Raw genomic sequence first — 12620 nt, 5'->3', positions numbered from 1 at the left:
CACCTACCTATGTTCTGACCTATCAGGCCAAGCAGTTTCTTTATTAATTAACCAATGAAAGCAACACATAGAAAGAAGACCCTCCTACATCACATTGCTCAGGCTTTTCTGACCTGCACTTCCAGTTTGTCTCATAGACAAACACTAGCCATCAGAGGGACAAAGCCTACTAGTGATCCTGTTTCTGCTTTGCCTTTTCTAGTTGCTGGGGACCTGGTCCTTAGAGTGGGGAATGGGGCTTTGCTCTGGATGAGCCCAAAGCCTCCTGAAAGGAAGATAGGATTTTTGAAGTAGGTGGGGGCTGGGTGGGAACATGAGTGATAGTTCTGGGGGGGCTCTGCTGAGACTCTCCATGTTCCAGTCTCCAGGATCCTGGAAGCTGTGTCCATAGTTCAGGCAGGGTAGGAAGATGGACCTGGCCTGGCATGGTAGAGCGGCTAGGTCAAGGCTGTATGGGGGCAGGGGCAGGACTGACATTTCCATGCTGCCTGAGCTGGGAGATTATCTTCTTCTATGTCTGGTCTTTGGTCACACCCATCTAGCTTAGCATCTTCTGCCTCTTAGGTAAAGGAAGGTTCAGGGTGCCTTTGGCCTCCACACTTCTCAGTTTTCTAGGAGTTGATGTGGCAGCCAGGAGGAACTGAGGTTAGGGGAGGTCCAGGCAGAGGCTGGGAAAGCTGTTCTGCATATGTGCACAGTGGAGTGGAAGGCCCTGTAGCAGTACTAAAGGAGATGACGTCCATGGGGATGTATGGTGTTCTCTGTAGAAGCAGACCCTCCGTGGGGCGACAGCTGCCCTTTGAGCTGCTCAGAAGTGTGTCCTCATGAATCTTGAAGCCCACTGTGGGTAGTGCAGTCCCTGCACCTTTCTTTTTATATCCACTTGGGTATTATTTACAATCCACTGGTCACGATTACGAGACCAGTGAAGGCACCTGATGTCACATTTTACATGCCTAACTTGGAGCCCCAGTAATCTGTCACTATAGGGGGAGGCCTGGACACAGCACCCACTTTCTTTAACTGAGAAAAGACTGTTAACTTATGGGACTGTAGCTAGGTGTTAGAGCACTTGCCTAACATGCAGGGGGCCCTTGATTGGATGCACTGCACTGCAGAAAGGGGAAAAAATAGTAGTTGAAGGCTAGTGCTGGGTTGATGAGGAAAGATGAATTAGGTTCTTGTCCTGAGCCGCAGTGGAGAACACCTGTGGTATTAAGCAGGAGCCAGGCAGCCTGGCCCACACCCTTCAAAGGCTCAGAAGAACCCACAGCCTGTCAGTGGTAATCTCAGACCTACCGTTAAATTCCAGCCCAGTAGCACTTCATCTACACCAATGTCTGAATGTGTTTTCTTCGCGTTACTGTATTCCAGGGAGTGGGATGCTAATTGGGTGGGACACAGCAATTTCTTCTGTTTTGGTGAATGTCCAGACAGGATAGTCCCAGTTCACTTTGAACTCAGTGTGTGACCTGGAATGACCCTGAACTTCTGATATTTATGATTCTACGAGCGTGGGGATTGCAGGCACGTGTCACACCCGGTTTTATTCCTTGCAGGGGGTTGACTCTTGGACACAGTGTATGTTAATAACCAAGCCCACAGACATCTGTGACTTTTGGCTCCGCCCCACTGGGAAGATCCTTGAAAAGTGCGTGCAGATGGCCAGAGTTGTTCCTTGAAGCAGGCCACTGCTCCGGAGACTGAGTGAGACAGAGATGTCTCCCTGCTGGCTTGAGGAATTTTCTAGGTAGCGGCTGCGTAGCCTGCATTTGCTTTGCTCGCCGTGGTACAAGGCTCAGCCACTGAAAAGCCACACAGAGGAAGGTGGCAGAAGACTGTGGTGTAGATGTCTTTGACACCTGCTACTTTTCTTTTGGTCTTGAGTGTGGCAACCTGTCGTTCAGACTGGGCAGATAGTTTTAAAGAAAGGTTTCTTAATGAAAGCTGTGTAAATTAATAGCTCTTAGCCCCCCCCCCCCAATTTTGAGTGTGGATATATTTGCAAATAAAAAGCTACCACACAATGCCACGATACTTTTGTATTGACGTGTCTCGCCTCCTATAGCCTCTGCAGGCCACCCAGATCCTACTGATTTAGCTTCCTGACCAGAAATCTCTCTCTGGGCGACATCAGGGTTTCTCTGTCACTGCAGGGCAGTGACGTCTGGCCAGTGTTGGTTGTAACCTCCTTGGTGTCAGGTGGACTGTTTTTCCCTGGTCTGCTTGGTCTCATCTAAGCTACCTGCAGGGGAACAGCAGACAGAAGCCTCTGGCCCTGAGACCTGCTGGGTCTAAAGTACCATGCTCCAGAGAATGCTGACCAACTTGACTTGGAATGTGTTGTGAAGGACTTGGCTTTATGAACAACTTTTAAGAAATATCAGGAGTCATCTGAGAAAGACTCTCGAGTGAATTACATTGGAAAGAGATGTGCAGCCTGTGGCTGCATTGTGGTGGACACTACCACAGGCTGTCACTTATGACAGGAAGTGGCACGGGGAGTGTGACAATCATGTGAGCAAAGCCATGGACTCTGGTTGTGGTGGTGTCAGGTGATAAGCACCATGACTGAGTCCTCCAGGACCGAGGGACCCTTTGTCTTTCTGAAGCACCCCTAACCACCCTGGCTGAATCACCTCTCTGTCTCTGAGGACCCTAATATCCAGCAGAGACTTTTCTGTACCCTGCAGTCTCGCAGCTGGTTCGAGGTGTCAGCTATCTTTTTCTTTTTTGTGAGATATTTCAGAAAAGTGACTGTGTTAGTAGACTACTAAAAGATGAAAAGCTGACCTGATACACGGTCAGGTCCGCGCAGATCAGGCTCCTGCCATAGTAACTTAGGGGTCTGCTGTGATCGTTCTTTAGTGCCCCTCCGTCCCCACCAAAAATGACATAGGGGACATTCAGATTTGCCTTGAGTTGTGGCATGTCACCTCACACTTCCCATTCTCTCTTGCAGATGCTTTTGTGAACAGCCAGGAATGGACCCTCAGCCGATCTGTCCCGGAGCTCAAAGTGGTGAGTGGCACCTCTGGCCTGTGGGCGGGAGGAGCTAGAATAAGCCTACAATAAGTCTGCAAGCTTGCCCATATCTACCCCTTCTGTTTTCTGGGGCCTGAAGAGCGGAGGCTTGCTCCGTATAGGGTGTGTGCACCTGGGCAAGGCTATCACTGGCAATAGGGAGCCAGAACTTTGAGTGTGCATGGAAGAGTCATAATTGCCATCCAGCAGGAGGTGTCTGTACATTCCCTCACCCCGGCTCTGTGCTGCTCTGTGTCTGCGTCACACACATGTACTTGTGTACACATACCACCGTGGACTTAACCTGTCCCTTGCTGGGTGTTATGGCAACCTCTGTAACAAGTGGTCCACAGTCATAATTTTTGTCAAAAAGTAATGACTGTTTATATAATTATGAGCTCCTGGCATAAGAGTTGTGCTGTTAATAAAAGCAACTTCCAGCAGAGTTAAAGCTCATAGCTGGCGCCTGTGAATGTTGTCCATTGCAGTTGCCTCTTAGAGCCCAGTTCCGTGGCATGCCTCCAGCCTTAGCGTAGAAGGAAAGGATGCCCGTATTTTAAATAACTGTGTTGTTTGTCATGAAACGTGAGGCTCTTAGTCGCGTTTGTATATACACGCACACTCTCTCTTCTGTTTTCCCTGTGCTGGACTCTGACTTACCTGCTGGATGACAGATGAGCCCCTGTCCATTAGCACGTGCCAGGTGGTGGAGGACCTCAGTGTGGCCCGCCCACTCATTGTGCATTTTCCCATCCTGTTCATCCTTTCTCCTGCCAGCTCCCCAGTGACCTGCCTCAACCTCCAGGGGCCCACGTTTCTTCTTTACGCTGCCCCGCCTCACTGATTTAGAGAGGATGGGATAAGGACTTTTATGTCTCACTGAGATGGAAGTGAGCCACTTCCAGGACACTGGCGCTTCTCAGCAGTGCCGGCGAATGGGACTGTTCACTTATGGAAGACAGCCGTCCTCCCAGCCTCTGAACGGGTTCTGCAGGCTGTCCCTGAAACAGCTGCCTCGTCTGTCTTCTGTGCTTAACTACCATAACTTGTACAGTATTAGAGTGTTCTGGAAATACCTGATGAATGGATGACCCAAAGGTGCCAGTGCCATTAATGGGACCTTTTTGTAAAGACTGGCCAGTTTTAGATACTTCTGGTAAGAAACCCAGGTGCTGACTATAGTCAGTGACAAACAACAAGACCAGGGTGTTTCCCACAAGGTGTTTATGAAGGATGGGTGCACACCGTCCTGGGCAAGCCCTGCCTGCAAGTTTCATGTAATTATGGCCCCCAATCCTGACAATTACCCCAGGAGGGGCAGGTCCTGTTGTCACCCCGTGTCACCGGTTAGGTTTGGAACATGAAGAGCTTCCTCAGAAGCCATCTAGAGTAGGGTAGAGCTGAGATTTGAAGCCAGCACTGCCTTGGAGAGCCTTCTGTGAATCTGTCCCCGCTGTTGCCATAGCCTCTGGCCCCAGGTTTTCATTTAAGTCAGAACAGCAGCAGGGTGGGGTGGGGTGCTTCAACCTTCTGGCAGCATAAGAGATGACTGGGAACTGGTGTTACTGCGGGTTATCTTACCGAGAGCCAGCCTGCACTTAAAGATGTTGCAGGCTTCAGGGCCTGAGTGGTTTTTGTTGACTGGTTTGGGCTTTTTAAGGCAGCATCTTACTTATGTCCTTAGCTGCTGTGGAACTCACTATGTTGCCCAGGCTGGCTTTTCATTAACATCTTCCTGGCTCAGCCTCGCAAGTGCTAGAATTAAATAGGCTAGTGCCACTATGCCTGGTCTTGTCCACATATTTTTATCAGCCAATAATAATTTGAAGATGAGCCAAAAATGTATTTTCTGTATGTGACTTTCTGTTATAAGCATTTGGTGTGTCTAGCAAGTATTGACATTTAAAGAGACAGTGTAGGGTTCTTCTAAATGTGACTTTGTTAAAGCTGGACTGACTTGAGGTCACTGTGATTGACTTGTCCTATAGTCAAGGGCTCATCTGTGGTTTGAGGGCCTTGAGCTCTGCCGTGGTGTGTGCTTTCTCATGATGGCATCTGCAGGCACCTCGTTGTCAAGGGCACCTCAGCCTATCCTTGTGTGGTGAGAATGCTCAGGTCTGAAGAAACATCCTTTTTTTCTGTGAAGCATTTCCCTTCCCATACCCATAGGACTGTTAACTGTTTCTGCCCTCATGCAGCTCCTGAGGTGGCCCTTTAGGTCATCGCCTTGGGACCCTCAGCCCTGCTTGGAAATGTAGCCATAGAATGATGTCACTGTGTCCCAATGGATCTCTTGTGGAGTATTTTTCAGTGAGTCTTTTGGAATGCACCAGGACACACAGTTCACTGTTGCTCCTTGTGAGAGCGGTGGGCCTCTTTGAAGCTGTGGTGTAGTTGTCTTCAGCCCTGCAGCTTGGTGCCTCCGCCTGGGTGGAAGCAGTAGGCTCCTTGCCTGTGGAGGTGCCACTGCCTGTTTTGCTTATACTCTCAGCGGGGGCTTCTAACTAAAAGGCTCCATTTGATTTGCAGTAGAATCGTGTTCAGTAGTCGAGTCGAAAACACGGGTTGCTGGAGAATTGAGTTTATAAAGGTGCTGTGCTTTGCTTCTTCTGCTAGGCGACATAGGACACAGAGCCTTAACTGATGGCTTGTGCAGGTGAGGCAGGTGACCGCTTCTGTCTGATGTACCCAGGTCTGTCATTATCAGGGTGCCCCCTTTCTGTCCATGAAGCCCATTGGCTGAGTTATTTCCTTCTGTGCAGGTGACACTCAGGAGTGGTTGTCACAATTTCACAGGAGGGCCACATCCTAACAGATGGTAGTTTCTGCCAATGTTTCAAGTTAAAAGAATGCTGCTCACATCTGTGAGATGGGTGCACAAGCCGAGCCACCTTCATCCCCAGCCCAGGGTAGCTGGCACTGGCCTGGTCAGGGATGTGCCATACCTTTGCCCATTGTTGCTGAAAAGAGCGGCTGGTGTCACCACACAGAGAAATCCCAGCTGCACAGTGCGGATTTCTTCCTCCAGGAAGAGAAAGTGATCTTAATTAAACATTTCATTTCTGTGGCTTGGATTTTTCTCAGCTTGAAGCTGACAAACAGCAGGTACCCTTGAGCAAAAGAATAATTAATAGGCAGATATTCTGAGATTGTGGAGGCTCCAGGTAGGAAGATGCAAGCCTGGAGAGGAGGCAGCTTTGTGCAGGAGCTGTCCTTATGCTCTGGCCCTCAGCCCAGCTCTCAGCCTAGAGAGAGCTCATTTATACTCACTAGTGTTAGTCTCTCATCAGCCATTCACACACCGATTCCGTGGGGGCTGTGCGTCTTCCTTGGAGTGGGTGTCTTGGCAGGACAGAGAACAGGATGAGTAAGGCATAGTCCCTTCCCATAAGGAGTGGCGAGTCAGGTTAAAGGTTCCGTGTTCTTGCTGGCCCCAGGTGGGGCTGTGGCATGAAAGTGCCCTCACCCATCCAGACTGCTGTGACAAGATACAGTGGTTTGTGAACAGTAAAACCTGTGTTCATAGTTCTAGAGGTTGGAGTCAAAGGAACCTGCAGATTTGGGGGCTGGTAGGTTTTAGGGGCGTTTTGTTCTATAGATCACAGGTGGGATGTTCTTTCCTCTCTCCTGCCTGCTGGGCCACATTCAGATATATGCTGGTTTCCATGTAGATAGTGTCCTGTGACCCATCCCTCTCAGAGATCCCTCTCTCCCATGCGTCTCCTGGGGCCTGGGGACACAAGCATTCAAAAACCAATAGACATGGTCTCAGGTTGTGATGGCTGAACTGGCTGCCAGTCCTGAGCTCGAATAGGATTTGGGGCTCTGATTAATCAGTGTGGAAAGTTCTAGTCACCTGGAGACAGCAAACCCTGTAGAGATGAGATTGATAGTGCGTGAATATAGGCGACAAAGCCCGGAAGTAGGAAGCAGAGGCCTGCAAGCTTGGCGAGAGGGTGAGGACAGCCTGTGGGTGTGGAGATGGTCACACAGACCAATGGACTGCGGGGCAGTTGGGACATCAGGGAAGAACTTGGGATTCAATTATGGTCGTGGAGCAAAAGTTAGAATGCACAAGGCCGCTGAGTGGAGCAGCTTCCTGGAGGGAGGGCGGGAGAAGTGCAGGGCTCCCAGCAGAGCCAGGTGTCCTTTCACTAGAGCACAAGGGTCAGCCTCGCCACCCTGGTTGTTGGTGGACAGCGGTACCCACACCACACTTGCCCTCTCCTGTTACTTTCTACCCAGTGTGATCACCTTGACTGTCTCTGCCACAGCTTGGCTGTTGGTTCTCTCTTAGTTGTGTACTTTTGAGAGGCAGGCTTGCTGTCTCTACTCCCTTCCCAATCCCAGTTACTCCTTCCTCCAACTTTCCCAATTTCACTTCCTTACGGTGGAATGTACCAGATGGCCCTGCTGCAGACAGCTCTGTGTGTGGCATTGCGTGTTCTGTGGAACCCTTCCATCTTAGTGTATAGGGAGGCTCCTACCCCATAGCAGTCGAGCTGGTACACATGTACCCTGTAAAGCCAGCAGGGGCATTTCCGGAAGGATACCAGCTATGTTGACACCCTGACAGCACCAGGACTGGTAAAGACAGGAGCAGCTAAATCAAGGTTGACTCTGTTTCCAATAGAAATAGTTGCTGAGTTCATTTTTTAATCTTTCTTCAACATTTTGTCAGGGTGATTATAACCCCGTGTGGGGTTACTGAGTATTTTAACCTCTGTGTGCAAAAAAAAAAAAAAAAAAAAAAGCTAAATAAATGATTTAACCACCCCTAACCATTGTCTTTTTTTTTCTGCAGGGAATTGTGGGTAACTTGGCCAGTGGCAAGTCTGCACTGGTGCACCGATACCTGACAGGCACATATGTGCAGGAGGAGTCTCCAGAAGGTATGTTGTTCGGCAGGTGGTTAGTTACCAGTTTAGGGTTTAAATTTTTTCTTTAGCATATTCTAAAGATGACCCATGCCAAAGCCGTAAGAAAGCCAGCAAGCATCAAAGAGACTTAGGTATACTTTCCCTCTGATAGGGGCTTAGTGCATTCACTCCAGCAGTTTGAGCATTAATCGTGAGATGCCCTTGATCCTTGGTCCAGTGCTACTCCTTTGAGTACTGGTCGGACATCTCTCGGATCTGGATACTGACCTTGTAATACTGTGTAGTCAGAGATACCAGCATTTCTAAATGCAGTCCAGATCCCCCACTGTGTGTATGAGTATGTTCCCTTTATATTGTATTACAGACATGTAATAATCATTTTGCATGTGAATTAGGCATTTCTTTTGCCATTAGACATTTTGATTCTTCTGTTGACATATCCATGTCTTACTGTGGTTCTGTTTCTTTTTTTTTCTTTTTTTTTTAACTTTTAAGTAAGATTATGAGAGTGGTAATAGGAAACCCCGTAGTCCCCTTAATCAAAGTGTAGCCCACAAGCCATTTTCTAAAATATATTTTCTCCCCATGTAACCTTTTGAAATTCAACTCTGAGACACTGAATTTCTGGTTCCTTCTTTTTCTTACTGGCTGTTCCATTCTTTGCAGATATGGACGCAGGTAACTATACATTTCTTCATGGCAGTGCTGTCTCGTTCTGGAGCGAGCAGAGGCACAACCTTGTCCTGTAGCGTTCCCTTCCCGCCTCGTTCTGTGTCTCATCCTATTTTGTTTCATTTCACCGTTTTCTTTTAAGTTCCGCATTCCACCCTGTTTCGTCCCTTAGCTGTCTTCTGAGCAGTAGTCCGAAGTAGCTTCACATGTTCCCTGTAACACATGTTTTAGCCCTTTAACTCCTGTCCTAAAGACTGTGGAACCATCTAGAAAGAACAAAATTCTGAGGGCTTGCTTGGGGCTCTGCCACCATTCTGTAGTGTTTTCCAACCATGTTTTGAAAGCCTCCCGGCTGTCACGTCAGGGAAACACCCACTTCCCAAATTCTCCCCCGGGATTGATGATTTGGGAAGGGGACAGCATCCAAAGGTTTATGCATGAGACCAAATAGACAGAGGCTTGATCTTGTGGAGACTATAGACCCAGGTACTCAGAACTCACAGCTTGGAAGAGCTCCCTCTTCCAAGATAGGACCCACCAGCCCAGGGCCCTGCAAGGGCTTTCCTCTCTCAGTGTGAACGATCGCCACAGCCCGCTTGAGTAGACTTGGAGTTGGTAGCGCTTCTGTCTCGGGGCTTCTGTGTTGTGGGACTCACTGTCGTGCAGTTGGTAAAATCTGTCTACCAAAGGTCTGAACTGACCCAGCCGCAAGGCAAACATACGCCTTTTTCAGCATCCACATTTTGGGCTAGGATTGCTGGAAGTTCCAGGCCAGCCCCGCCCCTGGTTCTCTTGCTGTCTCTCTGTGGCACAGATTTCTAGGGATTTAGAGGTAGGTGGTACTGTAGTCGCTGATTCTAAAGGGAGAGGCAGGACCACATCTACATTTGATCAGTACTGTGGTGTCGGTCATTTCCTGTTGGTCATTCAGTCTGTCCTAACACACCTGTGTCCAACAGTGTAGACTGTGACCTTCTATTTTGATCAGCACAGTGGTGTTTCTCTTGATTGTTTGCACATCAGAAGTAAAAATTTTACGCTGTGAGATGAGATGCTAACACTCCCTCCCCCTGATCTGCAGAGTGGGAGTTTACCACTGCGCTGACAGGCACGCAGCTGAGGACTCTTCACACCCTCACCTGCCCACCTGTCCATCCTCTGACTGTGGACCTTGGACCTAGGGCAATTGTTCTGTGTGATGGAAGATAGAGCTGTGTTCGTGTGATAGGGCAGTTCGTGTGACAGGATACAGCTGCATCTCTGCGAATGAGGAGGCCTCTGGGTTGCTGGAAGCCCTTGGCCTGGGGAAGTCTGTTTCCCTTGAGCTGCCCTTGTGTTGCTGTCTGAGATGTAGCAGGTAGCAGTTACTGTCTTTGTGCTCCTCAAGATCTGACAGCTGGTTTCTGTTCCCTATCCCCTTGATCCACGGGCCCGACACCAGCGGCAGGACGCAAAGGAACTTGAGGTCATCAGCCTTTGGTTCCTCACACTCCTGATTTGCAATCCCAAGGTTCTTCTGTGGGGTCAGGGAACTTAGAGCTGGGAGGTGGTTGCACTTTTCCCCGGGAGTTAGTATAGCCATCTATCCATGGTAACAGAATTGGAGAAACTGTATATAAGGGCTGCGGGATCAGCGTCTCTTTTACCGTCTTTATCCAGCAGTGTGGAGTCCTGGGTGGTGGGGGTCTCAGGTGTGCAGGAAGTTGTCAGAAGGCTGTAGCTCCATCTTCCCTTCAGGGACTCATCACCCATGTGGGAAGGTACAGCTGTGTAGGAGGACTGTGGTTGGTGCCTGGCTGAAACCGTGCGGCCCTCCGATTTGTCCTCTCTGATCCTTCCTTTTCCGTGGCTAGAACAAACCCCCAAGGTTAGTTGCTTTTGAAAACTGGTTTATTTTTAGTTTAGCCCACATTTGAGAGGCTGAATGTCCAAGATCAGTCAGTTCCATGTTTGGGGTCTGGTGAGGGCATCTCAGTCAGAGCATGTATGACAGGGTCATGACGAGACAGGAAGCTACAGTGTGGGATGGGACCAGTGTTGCTCTTTACAACAGTGCTACTCCTGAGAATGAGCCATGATCCCTCCAGGCCTGTGTTCGCCCCTTCTGAGCACAGCATCTCCCAGGAGTAGTTTCCCTGCGCTGTTACCCACCTGTTAAAGGAGTCAGGGCTGGGAAGCAGGCTTCCTCTCTGCAAATCTTTGCATACCCACTCAAATCATGTCTAAGCCACAGAAATCCCCCCGTGCTAGAGCAATCAACTGGACAGCTGCCACTCTACCGTCCACATAGCTGTGTGTCTGCCCCTGTGCAGCTCACTGGATTCTCCCTATTCTTGGTCATGGAGTTCGGGGTTGTTCCTCTGGTTTAATACATACAAAATACCTTTTGTTGTAATCCTAACTTGCCCTTGAGATGTTTGGGTATTGAGAGAGGGATAATGTGTCGAGGAGCTTAGAACAGAAATCCACTCTTTGAGAAGAGAGCTTCCCCTTGGCAGGAACTTCCTGGTGCAATCATCCCAGAGTGTTTTCTTCTGATGCCTCTCGGCAGTGCCTCACAGGGTGGCTCAGTTGTCTTTTCTTGAGTGACACCTTTTTAGTTGATACTTTATTCTGTGGGGGAAGAGAATTGACTTGAAAGCCTTAGAGATGCAGTCCAGAGAAAGCACTTTATGCTTGATGCTACTTTTAATTAGTGACTTAGGGCAAATAGTTTGTCTCAGCAAGGAGTCTGTGATCTGTGCACAGAGCTCAGAGACGGTGGTTTGTGTATAGGCGGTCAGTCTCCTTCATGAGAGTGTATGAGCGAGTGTATTTGTAAATGTGTCTGTGATGTATAATTGACAGCAGAGTCCCAGGAAAGTCCGTTGGCAACTTTGCTTCCTTTAGGAGACAGTCGGGGCAGCTCTCGTGGTGGTGTTGAATGGTGGTATCTGCCCTCTGATTTCCCCCAGCTTTTGTTGGCTTTAGAAGTCCTGGTGTCCGCGGCTATTGAGAGCCCCTCTAGCCTCGGCGTTTTTTGTCACGTCTTGTTTCTCCATGTTGTCATTTCCTTTTTCCCAAGAGAAGAACACCAGTGGGTTGATTCATGGTCTAGCCTACTCTAGTGTGGCTTTATTTGGACTCTAATAACTCCAGGCTCTGTTTCAAATAACAGGTCCCACTCGTCCCCAGCATGGGCTTTTGCTGTTGTTGGTTTGTTTCTTTTTTGGTTTGTTTGCTGAGACTCAGTGTGTCATCCAGATTGAACGTAGCCGCCACTACAGTCGGCTTAGTGGTGATGGTTAGGATGAATCTTTTTGGGGGACACAGCTCTACCCCATTTGTATGGTGTTTAATCAGGCACTATACCCAGAGCTCTGGAGGAGGGCTTCCCCTTTATCTCCTCTCCTGGACATGGGCTGATTAGTGTGGCTGGCATTTGAGTCCTACAGGACCACCAGCCTGGGTGTGACCTTCACACCTCCCTTTCAAGGCCCTATTAATAGCTGCTAATTAGAGTTGTGAGCTGTGTTTGTGATTTCACTTTCCCCCTCATGTGTTAGGTGCTTAGCATGCAATGTGCACCTGCCTTCCCTCAGACTGAACCCTTGTGTTTTAAATGAATCTTAACTCTCTGTGGGAGATTGAAAAAAGAATCAGCTTGTCAGCAGCATGTAGGAGGTGTTGGGAATCATGTCTTATCCTAAGACACTTAGCTTTGTGTCCTCCAGGCACGATAGGCCATGGGCCCTGGACAGCCTCTCTAGGTTTTGTTTCTTCCTGTTTGTGGATTGTGGTCCCCAAGGGCTATGCAGATAGAAGGACACAGTGGCCTCAAGGAGGGGGACCGGTCTGTAGTGATGGATTATAGAAGACTTTAATGTTAAAGGCAACAAACCTGAGAGTGGACATAGCCTGCCTTCGTGCAGTGGGAGCATTGAACGCCCCTAGCTGATACTTCTCACCCACAACCTGCTGATGGGACAGTGTTGAAATTGTGGGTTGAAGTCGTGTTTCAGCAAACCCCTTTTTTACCCAGATCAAGAATAAACAAACCCACAT

General features: G+C 48.9%; 1 protein-coding gene across 8 annotated transcripts in view; it reads left to right on the top strand.

The window, feature by feature from the left end:
* Positions 1 to 12620, top strand: part of Agap1 (ArfGAP with GTPase domain, ankyrin repeat and PH domain 1) — a 448779-nt gene that overhangs the window by 152920 nt on the left and 283239 nt on the right. For all 8 annotated transcript variants that reach the window (XM_075951804.1, XM_075951805.1, XM_075951802.1 and 5 more), the window contains exons 2-3: positions 2963 to 3021; positions 7829 to 7916. In XM_075951804.1, the coding sequence (XP_075807919.1) occupies positions 2963 to 3021; positions 7829 to 7916 (147 nt within the window). The remainder of the gene's footprint in view (positions 1 to 2962; positions 3022 to 7828; positions 7917 to 12620) is intronic.

This window comes from Microtus pennsylvanicus, chromosome 17 (assembly GCF_037038515.1).
Source record: "Microtus pennsylvanicus isolate mMicPen1 chromosome 17, mMicPen1.hap1, whole genome shotgun sequence".
NCBI lineage: Eukaryota > Metazoa > Chordata > Mammalia > Rodentia > Cricetidae > Microtus > Microtus pennsylvanicus.
Note: the sequence above shows the minus strand (reverse complement) of the source record. Positions and strands in the feature narration are given on the sequence as shown.